General features: G+C 40.9%; 3 protein-coding genes across 3 annotated transcripts; all 3 read right to left on the reverse strand.

Annotated features, from left to right (window-relative positions):
- Window positions 1–8,733: 8,733 nt before the first annotated feature.
- Window positions 8,734–9,695, reverse strand: LOC142616432 (uncharacterized). Its single transcript, XM_075789291.1, has 2 exons — window positions 9,632–9,695; window positions 8,734–9,305 (listed from the first exon to the last, which is right to left on the reverse strand). Exons 1-2 carry the CDS (start codon window positions 9,693–9,695, stop codon window positions 8,734–8,736), a joined length of 636 nt encoding a protein of 211 aa, XP_075645406.1.
- A 159-nt stretch (window positions 9,696–9,854) lies between these two features.
- Window positions 9,855–11,955, reverse strand: LOC142616433 (uncharacterized). The gene is made up of 2 exons (XM_075789292.1): window positions 11,190–11,955; window positions 9,855–10,852 (listed from the first exon to the last, which is right to left on the reverse strand). The coding sequence occupies exons 1-2, from the start codon at window positions 11,953–11,955 to the stop codon at window positions 9,855–9,857; spliced, it is 1,764 nt and encodes a 587-aa protein (XP_075645407.1).
- A 51-nt stretch (window positions 11,956–12,006) lies between these two features.
- Window positions 12,007–13,105, reverse strand: LOC142616435 (uncharacterized). The gene is made up of 3 exons (XM_075789293.1): window positions 12,735–13,105; window positions 12,283–12,421; window positions 12,007–12,216 (listed from the first exon to the last, which is right to left on the reverse strand). The coding sequence occupies exons 1-3, from the start codon at window positions 13,103–13,105 to the stop codon at window positions 12,007–12,009; spliced, it is 720 nt and encodes a 239-aa protein (XP_075645408.1).
- Window positions 13,106–14,355: the final 1,250 nt, after the last annotated feature.

Raw genomic sequence — 14,355 nt, forward strand, 5'->3', positions numbered from 1 at the left:
ATGGTTGGTAATCGTTGAAGAAAAATGAAGAGGCGAGTACACACCTGGTTGATAAACTACGCGTAGTTTAGGCCCCCACCAAACTACGTGTAGTTTAGTAACAATTTTTTTTTTCAAAATTCCCAGTGGGTTCCCAAAAGGTAGGAAGTGCAAAGGAAAATTCAAGAATGACAAAAATACCCTCAGTTGGGTAAAGGACACAGAGCATCCCCGATGGATTAGAAACATCAAAAACATCCCTCAGCAGATCAAAAATCATCAAGGAAACCTCTTCGTGAGTTAAGATCATCGACCAAGCCCCTGGTAAAGTACAGTATCATAGAGGGACTCTGCCGTGGGTCCAAGGCACAAAGGCAACCCCCTCATAGGTTGTGAAGAAAACTTCCCTAATAAGTTGATAAAACCCCCTTGTGGGTGAAATCAACACAAATTCCATAGTGAGCCATGAAGGAGAATTTTCCCCAATAGGCCAAACACCATCAAGGACTTCCTCGAAAGTCAAAGACTACCGCCAAACTTCTCAGCAAGTTATTATTTCTCCAGTGAACTACATACCAAGGGGACTCCCTTGTGGGTCACCAGCACAATCCTCAGCAGATCAAATCCCTAGTGAGTCTTTCACCATCCCTAATGGATCTTTCACCCAAGACTTCCTCGTGAGTTCGAACGCAAAACTTGTGCACATACACTCCGGGAATTGAACATGCAGGCAAAAACCCCATACAAGCTAGAAAAGAAGAACACAGAACTTGTTCACATATCCTTCGGGAATTGAATATGCAATAACAAACCCTACAATACAAAACTTGTTCACATATCCTAAGATCACCCTGAGGCAAGAGCCTCACCAGAATAGGTTGAGATAGAGATGGAGAAGACAAGTATTACCTAAAGGCACAATCCACCCAGAGAAGTTTGAGGCAAGCGCCCCAGATGGACACCACAAAGATGTATCCTTTTAAGTTCGTAAGAGCACCCTTGTTTGTTTGGTTGATGGTTGTGGTCATTGGCCTTGTTTGTTTTTCTTTTTTAGTGACACTAAGATAGTGAGTCACTAGCCTTTTGCTTGTAATTGACAAAACAAATCCTGGGATAGTGAACCTGTCATTGCTCATTTCTTGAGCAACAATGGTGGGAATTTGGACATACGAAGTTGGGTGTCATGTGCATAGGTTTGGCCCGAGCTGCATGTTGAAACCAAATATTTTTTTCTCTTATTCTTTTGATTCTGTTAGCGAAGCTCGCAAATCAAAAAAGGGGCATTCGTAGAAACTGCGTTTTGTACCCCTTACAACTCGGGCCCCCGTTCCCCAATGATGCTAAAATTCTAAGGCCTAAGGTTGGTTTAGGGCCCAATCAGATTACAAATTGAATTGAGAGGTGTTAAATGGAAAATATAATTTTTTATAAGAAAATAAACCTATTTTTGGAAAAATAAAGGCCATAAAATCGTAGGCTTGCATACGCATACATGCGTATGCGTTCGCAAGTTTGAGACATATGTACACAAGCACGGATCTGCGTACGCAGCTAGGGTTTTAGAAACCTATGAAAGACATTAATGTTGAGGTTTGAAATGAATCTCACATCGTCTGGGAGCCATTCCAAACCCTTATTTTCTCACTACATAAAGCCATACACGGTACCTTTTCAAAACACATAGAAAATCCTAAGGGAAAAACTAAGATTCACTAGAAATAGTGAATCAAAGAGGGAGCATTTCACAAAACATCCTCAAGCCAATTTTATTTTGATTGGATCCTTTTCTAGTCTTGATCCTTGAGTTTTGAAAATTACTAATCATTATTGTTTGATTGTGAATAGATTGATTGAGGGAAACGGTCAAAATCAAGCTGAAAAGCTTCTTGTTTGAGGTATTGAGTTCTAAGCCTTTCTTTTCTTTACCTTTCTTGCTTTAATCTTTTTATTTTTTTGTGCTATAACATGTTTGTTTAGCCTAGGTCTTCTTTGCTTTAGGATTTTATGCATGTTAGGTTGTTAGATTTAAGTTCTATTATGTTTTTCTACGTTTCTGTGTTTCCAGGTTAGGGTTTAGGGTATTTCTGTGTGAGCATGTTTCTACATATGTACACAGGCTCGAAGTATGCGTACGCATACAACCAGCATACGTTTGCAGGCCTATATATGCACACGCATACTCATGCCCAAAAAATCTAATCCGAGTTCTTCTGTTGCTTTCATATCATATTATTATGTTTTGTCCCTTTTTCATGCTTTCTAAGTCTCTGTCCCTCTTTTTGTATACTTGTTTGCTTTAACATGCTAGATTAGGGTTTTCTTTTCTTCTCTTACTTTGATGCCATGAACATGCATTCACATGATCATGCATTGATGCCATGGGTGTTGTGATGTAGTAAGGTAAGTTATGCATTCATATGAACATGCATTTCTAGTGATAAACATGTTGTTTGTTGTTTGGATGCTATCTTTGATGGAAAAATAAATGTACGCAGCGAAAAATAAACGGATCTACTTCATTCGTAATTGATAATATGTACTATGTAAGTTTCAAAATTAGAGAGCAAGAAAGTGTACCTTAGTGCAGTGAAATTCAAAACCGAAGATCAGAAGCACTTGGGAATACTTTTAATCTTCACTCCAATTCCACTTAATGCCCAAGATGTGTGGTCTCTCAATCAGTTTCCAAGGAGAGAATAGAAGAGTATCCAACACTCACATACAAAACCATTTCATTCCTTGTATGTTCTTAATGAAAACCTTATATGAAAGAGATTTCTAAAAACCTCTATGTAATTCTTATGTTTCTCTCCTTATATATATAACTGATTATCTAATTGGGTTAGCCTTTTGGGCCATTCCAATTGGGCTTTTATGTGTGGCTTGGAGTGGGACCAAAAGGGACCAATAAGACACTAGCTCCAATACTTGGGTTTTTCTGTCAACTCTTGACAAATCCAAAGTTACCATTAACTATATTTAATACCATTATATAAATATAGTTGCATTGTAGGCCTTATCTATAAATTATATCTCAAGACTTTATTATACATGCAACCCCTTCATGAAATATTCATAGTAATACAAAGTCATGAATATAGACTGCCACTTTGAAGATTACTACATCTTCATTTCTTGAGTATCCGGTTTAACCCTTTATATTATTAATCATATATTTATGAAATCTAATTCTATAAATATATACTTTAGTAACTCCTTACTAAAGTGGTTGGGCCCAACTCTCTAATAACCAAACTCATTAAACTTATCTCAAGGGAATATATTTTGTATCTCCGTTAAGAGACTATGAATTCCATCTTGAGAATATATGTTTCATCAACACTAAATGTGGCTGCCCAACATACTGAGGTTTTGAGCGTAACTAATAGATGTCACTCCTGATATGTCAAAGCAACTTACACCTCATGATCAAGTCCATTATTCTCTCAGGATTAAGAGTTCATGTAAATAGAAGTCGTGAGATTTATTACTCATTTGACAGTCGTTAGGAGAATAATAAATCTCACAGCGGTCCAGTTCAATATATCTTAACTCTTAAAACATATCAACATACCAACTAGAAATCTTCATTTCCATGATCAAGACAAATCATCTTAGTTGATATGTGTCGAGGGCAAAAAAGTTTCATTTTGACAAATGAGATTTATATTGGGTCGGGGGCCTAAATCGAAACTCGACGATGGGCCCGATGTACGGCCCAAAGGCTATCGACGAAGATCCAAATAATTCAACGTATTTTAATGCCTCGGGCCTAGATTCGGACTTACAAGAATGGCCCATAAACAATCCCTACAGCAGATGCGTTAGTGCAGTTGAAAAGCATACTGTGTGAAATAGCCCAACAATGAAGTGTTTTCTGCAGAAAATAGCCTAGTGGTAAAGCACTTCTGCAGAAAAGAGTAACCCAGCCATAAAAATATTTCTGCAGAAGAATAACACAGCAGTAGAGTGCTTCTGCAGAAAATAACCCAACTGTAAAGTACTTCTATAGAAAAGAGTGACCTAGCCGTAAAAATATTTATGCAGAAAGATAACCCAGTGGTAGAGTGCTCCTGCAGAAAATAACCCAGCCATAAAGTACTTCTGCAGAAAAGAGTGACCCAGCCGTAAAAAATATTTCTGCAGAAAGATAACCCAACCGTAAAAATATTTCTGCAGCAAAAATAACTCAGCAGTATAGTAAAATAAACTTTGAGTGTTTCACAGGTTAAGAGGAAACATTAGAATCATCATTTATTAGCTCTAGGGAAGAGTCTTCTAATACAATAATATAAGGGAAAAATTCTATGGTAACAGTTACATCATAACCATGAATAGCAAATGAATAGATAAACATTATGGGTTCCATGATAGCAAATAATGAGGAAAGCTTAGTGTGAGATGAAGGGAGAGAGAGAGATCCTAGCTAGTGCAGCAAGGTCATTATGGTGCAAAAGCATGCTCTTGGATGTAGTATATGTAATGAGTAGGGAGAGCCAATTGTGAGTAGAATGGGTAGTGCGTGAGAATGTATAGTAAAGCTGATGGGGAGGTGCTGTATGTTTTTAAGTAGAGGTATGAGAGGTGTTTTTGAGCTAGGAGTGGGGGAACTCAGTTTCCATGCTTGAGAATGAAAGTTTTGTGACTTAGAACTTTGCTGGGATTTTGAGAAGCTAAAACAGAAGGGTTTTTGTGAGAGTTTTTCTCTGTGAGTGAGTTTCTTGGTATGTTCTTGTTCCCCCCCTTGAGGCATTAATGGAGAGTTCTATTTATAGTTGAGATTTAGGGGGCAATTGGCAAATAACCTTTGCTAAATCTTCCCCAATCTTCAGAAAATCCTTAGGGATTCGTTCTGAGAATGTTAGCTAAGAATGGTAAGCTTGACCATTAGAAGACTCTTGATGTTTTTGGGTAATATCAACTGGGATCCTGACTTAGCATTAATGCTGATTGGTCTTAGCCGATGGGGTTAGAGTATACATTAAGCTAATGACCTTGGTTGTACTGCTTACTAGATTCAGAGCTCCCAAAGGCAGGTTGCATCACCCCAAGCTAGGTGTCAACCTTGGAGCCTTTGCTGGAACTATGTTGGGATCTCCTTGGTGCCCTCCAAGCCACATTTCCCTAAGCTTCCCCATGAGGGGTCCATGTGCTTGGTCCATGAACCCGAAAATATACATTTTTAGCGTGAAAAATAAGCTGATTTCAGCTTGCTTCAGGAGCTTTAATGGCTGCCTTTGATGTTTAACGGAATGGGTTAGAGGAGGAAGAGGAGATGGCTGGCTGAAGTGCCTTTAGCTTCTGGTCAAGTCTTTTCAGCTTTGTGTCAAGTCTTTTCAGCTTTATGTCAAGTCTGTTTCAGCTAGTGGAGGAAGGATTCAACCTCTGATGGACACATGTACTGTGCTGACTTGATTGGATAGGTTGGAACTTGATGGGAGTGGTCTTCAGCTGTTGAATTTGTGCTGAGTGTTGGCTGGTTAGCTCACGTGAGCTCCAGCTGCTGGGGCTTGAGTGTGGCCTGGGCTGGCCACAGCTGGGCTTTATATTTGGGCTTGTTTGGGCTTGATCATCCCTACAAAATGAAGGGTTTTGCCATGGTTGATGTACATGGGCTTTTAAAAACTTTGCAAGAGAAGTATTTCTTAAAGGATGAATATTAATATTCCCCATGAGTAAGGGATGTGAAATAATTGTTAAGATAACATTTAGGTTTTATAAGTATGTGCCAAAGATAGTATTTGGGCTTTTAGAAATAGTTGAAATAGTTGCAAAAATAAAATTGGGCTTTATGAAATAGTTGAAAACATTACTTGGGCTTTATGAAATAGTTGCCAAGTATTATTTGTGCTTTGTAGAAATAGTTGCCAAATATTATTTGGGCTTTGGAAATAGTAGCCAAATATTATTTGGGTTTTTAGAAATAGTTGCCAAAATGATATTGGGCTTTTAGAAATAGTTGCCAAAGTGACATTGGGCATTTTGAAATAGTTGAAAACATTACTTGGGCTTTATGAAATAGTTGCCAAGTATTATTTGTGCTTTGTAAAAATAGTTGCCAAATATTATTTGGGCTTTGAAAATAGTTGCCAAATATTATTTGGGCTTTTAGAAATAGTTGCCAAAATAATATTGGGCTTTTAGAAATAGTTGCCAAAGTGACATTGGGCTTTTTGAAATAGTTTGCCAAATTAATATTTGGACTTTGTAAAATAGTTTGCCAAATTTATATTTGGGCTTTTAGAAATAGTTTGCCAAATTAATATTTAGGCTTTGTAAAATAGTGCCAAATTATTATTTGGGCTTTTAGAAATAGTTTGCCAAATTAATATTTGGGCTTTATAAAATAGTGTCAAATTAGTATTTGTTCTTTTAGAAATGGTTTGCCAAATTAATATTTGGGCTTTGTAAAATAGTTTGAGGTTTTGTGAAGATATTGTCGTGTAGCAACGGACATAGTAAGGTGATAGACATTTTTTGTGAAAACCCAAGTTGGATAATATAGTGGGTAGTATTTGTGAAAGGGCCCAAAGTAATTTGTGGGGCTTGTATATGTAGGGAATATTTATAGGAACCCAATGACATGGAGAATATTTGAGTAATATGTGGGAAATATTTATGTGGGCTTTAAGATAACTCTTGGGCTTGTGTGGGTGTTTTATGAGTGGGTTAAAGAAATTAGGGCCCGAAAATTTGTACCTCAACATTTAGCCCCCCGAGTCACATGTGAGCAATTTCTGTTTGGTCACACGTGTGAGTTTAAAATTTGGTGGTAGTTGTGAATAGTGGGTTTCTGCCTTTCTTTTGTAACTGAGAAAATGAAATCTCTGCTTCAGTGAGTTATGGTTGAAGGAAAAGAACTTTTGGATTCTGATGATGATAGCACTGCTGGGTTGGCTGTGCCAGAAAGTGAGGCTACGGCTAGGGTGCGACTGAATCAGCTGCTGGGGGTTTTGGGGCAGAGGTTAGGCTGGGAGAGCCCTTGTTGCCGCTGCAAGACCCATAGTATTTTTCATCCCCTCTGTTCCCAACAGTTGGGTCTCCTGCGGTCAGCCCACCTAGGGTGCCAAAGAAGTGAATTTTGAAGGGTGAAGCCCCCAGTCATGAGACAGCATGGGTCCCAGCCGCTTCTGGTATAATAGACCTGTAATTCCAACGGAAAGAGCTCCTGCCAGCCCCTATTCATGGGAGATGTGAATCTGCTAGAGCTAGAGCTTTCTGATGAGAAGTCTGTGATTGCTGGAAAGCTGCTGACAAGGTTCCTGAGGTCACTGTTACTGCTGGAGAAGCTACTGCTGGGGAGTCCAGCAAAGAACATGCTGGCAAGGACCCTGATATTACTGTTACTGCTGGAGAAGCTGTTGCTAGTGTGCCCAGCCAAAGACATGTTGTTTCTTCGACTATTCTTGATGTTCACCAAAGCAAAGAACCTCCAGGTATGCTGTATTTGATTTATTCATATTCAGTAAAGCAAGTTTATTGTTCAATGATACTTGACTGTATGAATGCTTTTCTGTTACTCCTGGGGACATAACCATGCCTCTTTTTTGCAGAGTTGGGGATTGAGTCTTCAGTTGCTATTACCAAGGGAATGAGCCTTGAAGAATTCTTGGAGAAATTTGCAGAGGATGAGGAGAATGAGAAGGTGGCAGCTGACTTCCATCCCCTTTCAAGTGATACTGTCATGTCCCAGCGGTCTAAAATTCCTGTAGAAGGTCAGCCACTGCTAGCAGCAATAATAAGGAAACACCCACACTTCATGGCTGGATGCAAGCTAGGTGCTTTATTGATGAAATCTGGACTTCAATTGCTCGTTACTGTATTGATAGATGTGAAACGTACCAAGCTTGAGAGTTCAAACTTGAAGAAAGCACTTGAGTGGAAGAATGCTCTCAAGGACTTGTTATTCATGAAGTTTGGAGTCCAATTCATTCTTGATAAGATTTAGACTGCTGCTGAGACTTGTATTGCTCGAGATGATGAGCTTATAGTAAAAATAGCTGCCCTTGAGAAAGAAATTGCAGCAAAGAGAGTGGAGCTTTCACTTTTACTGAGTAAGAGAGATGACATGGTGCGGTCTTCGTCAGCTGGAGGTGCTTCTTCCTCAACGGAAACCTTTGGTGATGGCTTATTTGACTAGCTTTTCTTTTATTATAACTAGTAGCTTAGTATTTTAGACAGTTGTTTTTGAAATATGATGTGAGGAAACATGTTAAGAATCTTGGGTTTATTTAGCTATGTAGGCTGTGTTTTGTGCAAAGGTGCACCGGCCATATGAACTTTATGTGGTAACTTAAAATTTCCCCAGCTGTGTCTTCGCTTATGCATAAGTACATGAATTTATTTTGTGAAAAATGATTTATTTATCAAAAAATAGTATGTTCAGGCAAAACTATAGACATGGAAATCATATACATAATTTTGAAAATGCTCATTGTGTTCATGACTATTTTGATTCAAGATGCCCAGCTGTTAGGGCTGTAACTTTATTCATAGTTTTGAACATGCATGCTTATGTATAGAAAGTAATATTAGAGTACTTGCAAATATAAGAAATTCATGTTTGAGGCAAAAGGCAATGCTTAATTAATATTGGCATAGTAGTAGTTTAAGACCATAAAAAAAAAGAGTTACTTGGTACATACTTGGAAGGTTAAGCGTAGTATAACTTAAGCCATTTGCCATTGATAGGTTCCGTGAGACTTTCACCTTCTGCTGTAGCTAGATGATAATAACTGCTGTCATTGGCTTCCCTTATGAGATAGGGCCCCTCCAACTTGGGGCAAACTTGGAGGGTGCTGAGAGATTCCTCCTTATATGATCAGTTGCCTTTAGAACCATTTGTCCCTTGACAAAAATCCTGGATTTCATGGCCTTGTTGTAAGCATTGGCCATCTGTTGTTGATACCGCTGGGTGCAGTTATAGGCAAGATTTCGTGTTTCTTCCAAGGTTTCAAGGTCTGTAGTTCTGATTTCTGCACAAGCAGCAACATCTATATCTATTTCTTGTCTATGAACAACCCTTGGGGTGGGAACCAATAGCTCAACCAGAGATATAGCCTCGGTGCCATACACAAGAGAGAATGGTGATAGACCGGTGGCTGTTTTGCTTGAGCTTCGGTATGCCCATAAGGTTTCCAGTAGGTGTTCAGTCCAACCACCCTCATATTCATGCACCATCTTGTTGAGAATTCTTAATAGCACTCGGTTGGTGGCTTCCGCTTGGCCATTGCCTTGTGGATAATAAGGAGTGGACTTGCGGTGCTTGATGTGGCGATGGTCAAGTAATTTTCGAACATCTTTGTTGACAAAAGGAGTGCCATTATCTGTAACAATTTTGTGAGGGATGCCAAATCTGCAAATTATATGCTCTAGGATAAAATTCGCAACGGCTGGGCTTGTAGCCTTCTTTAGGGAAATGGCTTCAACCCACTTTGTGAAGTATTCGGTGGCCACTAGTATTTAAATATGACCCTTGGATGGTGGATTGATGGGGCCTATTAGGTCAAGCGCCCAAGTATGAAATGGCCAAGGAGTCATCATGTTATGGAGATTAGTGGGGTGAGTATGTATGAGATTCCCATGGACTTGGCAAGTATGGCAAGTCTTCACACATTCAACTGCATCTTGTTTCATGGTGGGCCAGAAATACCCCAGGTTGAGTAGCTGTTAGAGAAGTCGCCTTTTGCCTTAATTGTCGCCACACTCTCCCGCATGTACCTTTTGCATAACCGATTGTGCTTCGGGGGTCCCTAGGCATCTCAAAGGCTCCCCCTTGAACCCCTTCCGGAAAAGAATACCCCCTTCCACAAAAAAGCGAGTAGCTAACTTTTTCAAGCGGTAGGCCTCCTCATGGTTGTCAGGCAAGATGCCCTCTATGAGATATTCAAGGAAGGGTATACGCCAATCATTAGTGGTAAAGGCTGCACATGAATCCCTCTGATCAAAAGCGTATTGGCAGCTGGTGCATTGTTCTTGAACAGTGCAGCTTGTTTGCTCATTTCTGGCCAGTAGTAACCCAGCCGTTGGAGGCGTCTGTGGAGACTGACAGAACTAGTGGCACCACAGGATTTTTCATGAACTTCTTTTAACCGCTTAGCGAACTCACCAGGGCTCAAGCATCTAGCTAGAACTCCTCCAGGCAGCTTCTTGTACAACTCTCCAGCCATTAAAGCATAATCTTTGAGTACCTTCAAATGATCTTTCTCATTCGGTGATAAAAGTGCTTCTTTAATGGAAGACCGCCAATCTATCTGACCTAGCGGTTGATCAAAGAATTCTTCCTTCAGCATTTGTATGATCGGAATAGGCCTTTTTACAATAGTTACATCTGTAATTGCACCTTCGAATTTGACTTTTGATCCCAATGTGGCTAGAGCATCGGCGAAGCGATTGTCGGACCTTAAGGATTGTTCAATATTGAATTCTTCAAAAGAGTCCTCCAACCTTTGAGCCATAGCTCTATATGGAGCTAAAGATGGCTCCTTGAGTGCAAACTCTCCTCTAGCTTGGCAAACAACCAGAATTGAATCTCCAATTACTTGAAGATGTTTGATACCCATTTCACTAGCTACCACTAGGCCTGTAAGACATGCTTCATATTCAGCCATATTGTTGGGGCATGTGAAATCAAGCTCGAATGACATAGCCACTGCTTCTCCGGTGTTTTTGGATAGGACTATTCCAGCCCCTCCTTTAGAGGTGGTAGAGGATCCATTAAACCGTAAAGTCAAAGTAGTCCCAGCTGCTTCAATCAGTGCAACTGCTGGCAGATCTCCAGGTATTTCATCAGTAATGTCCCAGCTGTCTTCTCCAAGAAAGTTTGATAATAAATCAGCGATGGCTTGACCCCTTACAGTCGTTGGGGTGATTGCTATGATCTCAAACTCAAATAATTGTAAGAGCCATTGTGCTAGCCTTCCGGAAGGAACTGGTCACCTTAAGAGTGAGTGGATTGGATGAGATTTTGTTAAGAGTTGTACCGTGTGAGCTAGCAGATAATGACGCAGCCGCTGGGCAACATATATCAGAGCAAGACAAGCCCTTTTAGCCCTTGGGTAGCGGGTTTCTGCATCTTTTAATTTTCTGCTAACATAATAAACCGGTCGCTCGATATCTTCTTGATCATCTTGGGTTATAAGTGCTCCTATTGCCTCATCATTGGTAGCCAAATATAACTTAAGCGGTTTCCCTAGTATGGGTGCGCATACGGTTGGCAGTCTGGTCATGAGTTACTGCAGCTGGAGAAATGTCTGCTGGCATTTGGAATCCCAGCGGAAGGGCCTTCCTTTTTTTCAGCAGTGGTGTAAAGACAGCTGTGAGGGCAGCGAGACCGGGAATAAACCGCCGAATGTATGAGAGTTTACCAAGGAAGCTTTTAAGTTGTGTGAGTGTAGTAGGTGACTTCATAGTAGCAATGGCTTGCACTTTGCTAGGATCAACATCTATGCCTCTTTGGTGGACAAGAAATCCCAGAAATTTCCTAGCCGTAACTCCGAAGGCACATTTGAGTGGATTCATGCAAAGCTTGTAGAGTCGACATCTTTCAAACACCTTTCGCAAGATAGCAAGATGATCCTCTCTTGTTTTGGACTTCACAACAATGTCATCCACATAATCCTCAATCTCTTTATGCATCATGTCATGAAAGATTGCGGTCATAGCCCTTTGATATGTGGCTCCGGCATTTTTGAGACCGAAGGGCATGACAGTATAGTAAAAGTTGCCCATAGGAGTTCGAAAGGCTGTTTTGGCTGCATCTTTGGATGACATTCTGATCTGATTATAACCGCTGAAACCATCCATGAATGAGAACATAGCATGCCCAACAGCTGAATCAATGAGCATATCCATATTTGGAAGTGGAAACTCATCTTTGGGGCATGCTTTATTAAGATTTCTGAAATCAACGCAACATCGTATTTTTCCATTCTTTTTCTTGACTGGTACAACATTTGAAAGCCACTTTGGGTGCATGATAGGCTTGATGAACCCAGCTGTGAGGAGCTTTTGAACTTCTTGAATAATCTAAGCTTCAACCTTAGGATGGAATGTCTGCATGGGCTGTACTACTGGTTTTCCCCCTGGCTCCACATTGAAAGCATGTGCTACTAGGTTAGGATCCAAACCGGGCATCTCATGGTACTCCCAAGCAAAGACATCGATGTACTCCTTTAATAATGAAATGAGTTGAGCCTTTTCCAGTGGTGGCAACATTGCATTGACCGAGGTTGGCCTCTAGATATTAGGATCATCACTGAGATTAACGGACTCCAACTCCACATCAGGTGAAAAATTAGTTACCGTTGGGGGCTCTTCAGATAGTTCTGCCAGACTGCCGGGCAGATTTTCTTCTACCGCTGGGGCTTCTGTTTCTTGAGTATAACAGTAAGTTGGTGTAGTACTTGCTTCATTCAGTCCAGGACCCTTCTGTTTGAGACAGCTAGGCCCCGCGTACCGTCATAAATAATACCCCAAACGACCATCCGGCAGCTGGATTTGTACACGTTGTGGCTATGAGACACCGCTGGGGGTTTCCCCACGTTCTCTTTTCTTTTTCCTTTGATCGAGGAAAGACCACATGTCTATCTTCGGATTATTCTCAATATCTTGCCAGCTGGGTAATGGAATCCCAATGGGCCTTGAGGTAGAATCTTCCCCACTTAGGGTGAGCTCATCATAGAAAGTAGCCTCAAAATAATGCACCTCGGATAGATCAAATGGTGTAGGATTAGCAGGGATGCGCAGAGGCTTACCATTGAATCTTCCTTTGACACATTGGTGATAAGTGGAAGGCACAAGCTTGTGTTTGTGGAGCCATGGCCTCCCGAGCATGATAAGAAATGGTTGAGTCGATAACATGGAATCTGGTGAGAGCAACAACGGGCCCTACTTTTAGGACTAATTGTATACTGCCAAGAGTGCATTCATGAATTCCAGCAAAGCTAAAAACCTCTATAGGTGCCCCAGTGATTCTGCTGAGTGGGATCCTAGCTGCTTTGAGTGTGCTGACTGGTATAAGATTAAGTGATGCACTAGTGTCCACTAGTGCCCTTCTTATGTGAACATCATTAATTTGAGCAGCAACATATAATGGTTTACTATGATCAGGGTATTGTACCTCCATGTCCTTATTGGTGAAAGTAATGGCATTAGTAGTCTCTAGGAAGGCTCAGCTGGCATAAGCTTCAGCTGTGAGGCAGTGTGTTCCAGAGTTGGCTGTAATGGATACAAGGGCTTTTGTTGCTGTCCTCCTTGACTCCTCTTTAAGCCCTAACTGATTGAACAACGTCCGGAAGGTAGGGCTCTTTTGAAGAGCAGAGATAGCAGCTAGGGGCATACCTGTATCGCTGGCAGTTTCATCCTCATCAGCCCTATTATGAAAAAGTACAGCTACTGTGGCTTTCCCTCTGGGATGTTGAGGCAGTGGGTTCCGCTAGACCCCTTGCTCACGAGTGAGGCTCAAAGTACCATCAGAAATTTTTTTATGAAATGTTCTCTGGATAGCTCTACAATCTCTAGTTCCATGACTCACATACCGATGATACCGACAATAGAAAGGCTTTCCCATATCTTCCGGAGTAGGCTCTCGGATAGGCTTGAAGGGCCTAAGCACTCCATCAGCCATCCATTTGTCAATGATGGCATTCATTTCTTCATCGGTGCATGGTATGGGAGGATACTGTTCCTCCTCTTCTCTTTTTCGCTTCTCTCCAATTATTGGTTCACTGCTGGGGACTGTGAGAGCTTGAGGGACACTTTTCTTTTATGGTTTGGCTTTTTCGGTGGTGGGAGGCTTGACTGATACGGCTATCTTCCTAGCTTTCTGGAGCAGCTAGGCAAACTGAATAATATTAAGATTCTCTAAATGGGCACGGTACTCATGAGACATGTTATCAATGCAAATCTCAACAAGCTCTTGTTCTTTGTACTACCCATAACAATCAAGAGCAACATCCCTAAACCGTTGGATGAAATCAAGGAGTCCTTCGGAGGACTTTTGCTTGGCGTTGTGTAGTGTAAGAATGGTAACTTTTTCTTCTCCATGGAAATATTTTGAGCAGAAATTTTCAACTATGTCATCCCATGTAGCAATGGAACCCGGCTAAAGAGTGGAGTACCACATATAAGCACGATCGGTAAGAGATTTTGAGAACTCTCTTAGGCAAAGATTACCATCTCCAGCAAAAGGACCCATGCAATCAAGGAATTTGTTGACATGCTCAATTGCATTCCCTTTCCTCCCATCATAAAGAGAGAAGGTAGGAGTCTCATATTTCTCCGGATACGGCTTGCTTGGTAACTCAGCTAGGTAGGGTGTCCTACGAACAAAGTGCCTTGGTTCTCTTGGTTGGCTAACCCTTTCCCTTTCCAGCA

The sequence above is a fragment of the Castanea sativa genome, chromosome 11 (assembly GCF_040712315.1).
Source record: "Castanea sativa cultivar Marrone di Chiusa Pesio chromosome 11, ASM4071231v1".
NCBI classification, from domain to species: Eukaryota; Viridiplantae; Streptophyta; class Magnoliopsida; order Fagales; family Fagaceae; genus Castanea; species Castanea sativa.

Excerpts from the sequence above, each read along its gene's own strand:
- LOC142616432 (XM_075789291.1), bottom strand. The coding sequence starts at position 9,695 with ATGCGGGAGAGTGTGGCGACAATTAAGGCAAAAGGCGACTTCTCTAAC. Across the intron at positions 9,306-9,631 it reads TAACAGCTACTCAACCTGGG|ATAATGGCACTCCTTTTGTC; the intron begins GTATTTCTGGCC and ends AAATTGTTACAG.
- LOC142616433 (XM_075789292.1), bottom strand. The coding sequence starts at position 11,955 with ATGCACCCAAAGTGGCTTTCAAATGTTGTACCAGTCAAGAAAAAGAAT. Across the intron at positions 10,853-11,189 it reads TCATGACCAGACTGCCAACC|CAATCACCCCAACGACTGTA; the intron begins GTATGCGCACCC and ends TTGAGATCATAG.
- LOC142616435 (XM_075789293.1), bottom strand. The coding sequence starts at position 13,105 with ATGGAGGTACAATACCCTGATCATAGTAAACCATTATATGTTGCTGCT. Across the intron at positions 12,422-12,734 it reads TGTCAAAGGAAGATTCAATG|CTGTCTCAAACAGAAGGGTC; the intron begins GTAAGCCTCTGC and ends CGCGGGGCCTAG. Across the intron at positions 12,217-12,282 it reads TATCTGAAGAGCCCCCAACG|AGGCCAACCTCGGTCAATGC; the intron begins GTAACTAATTTT and ends CCTAATATCTAG.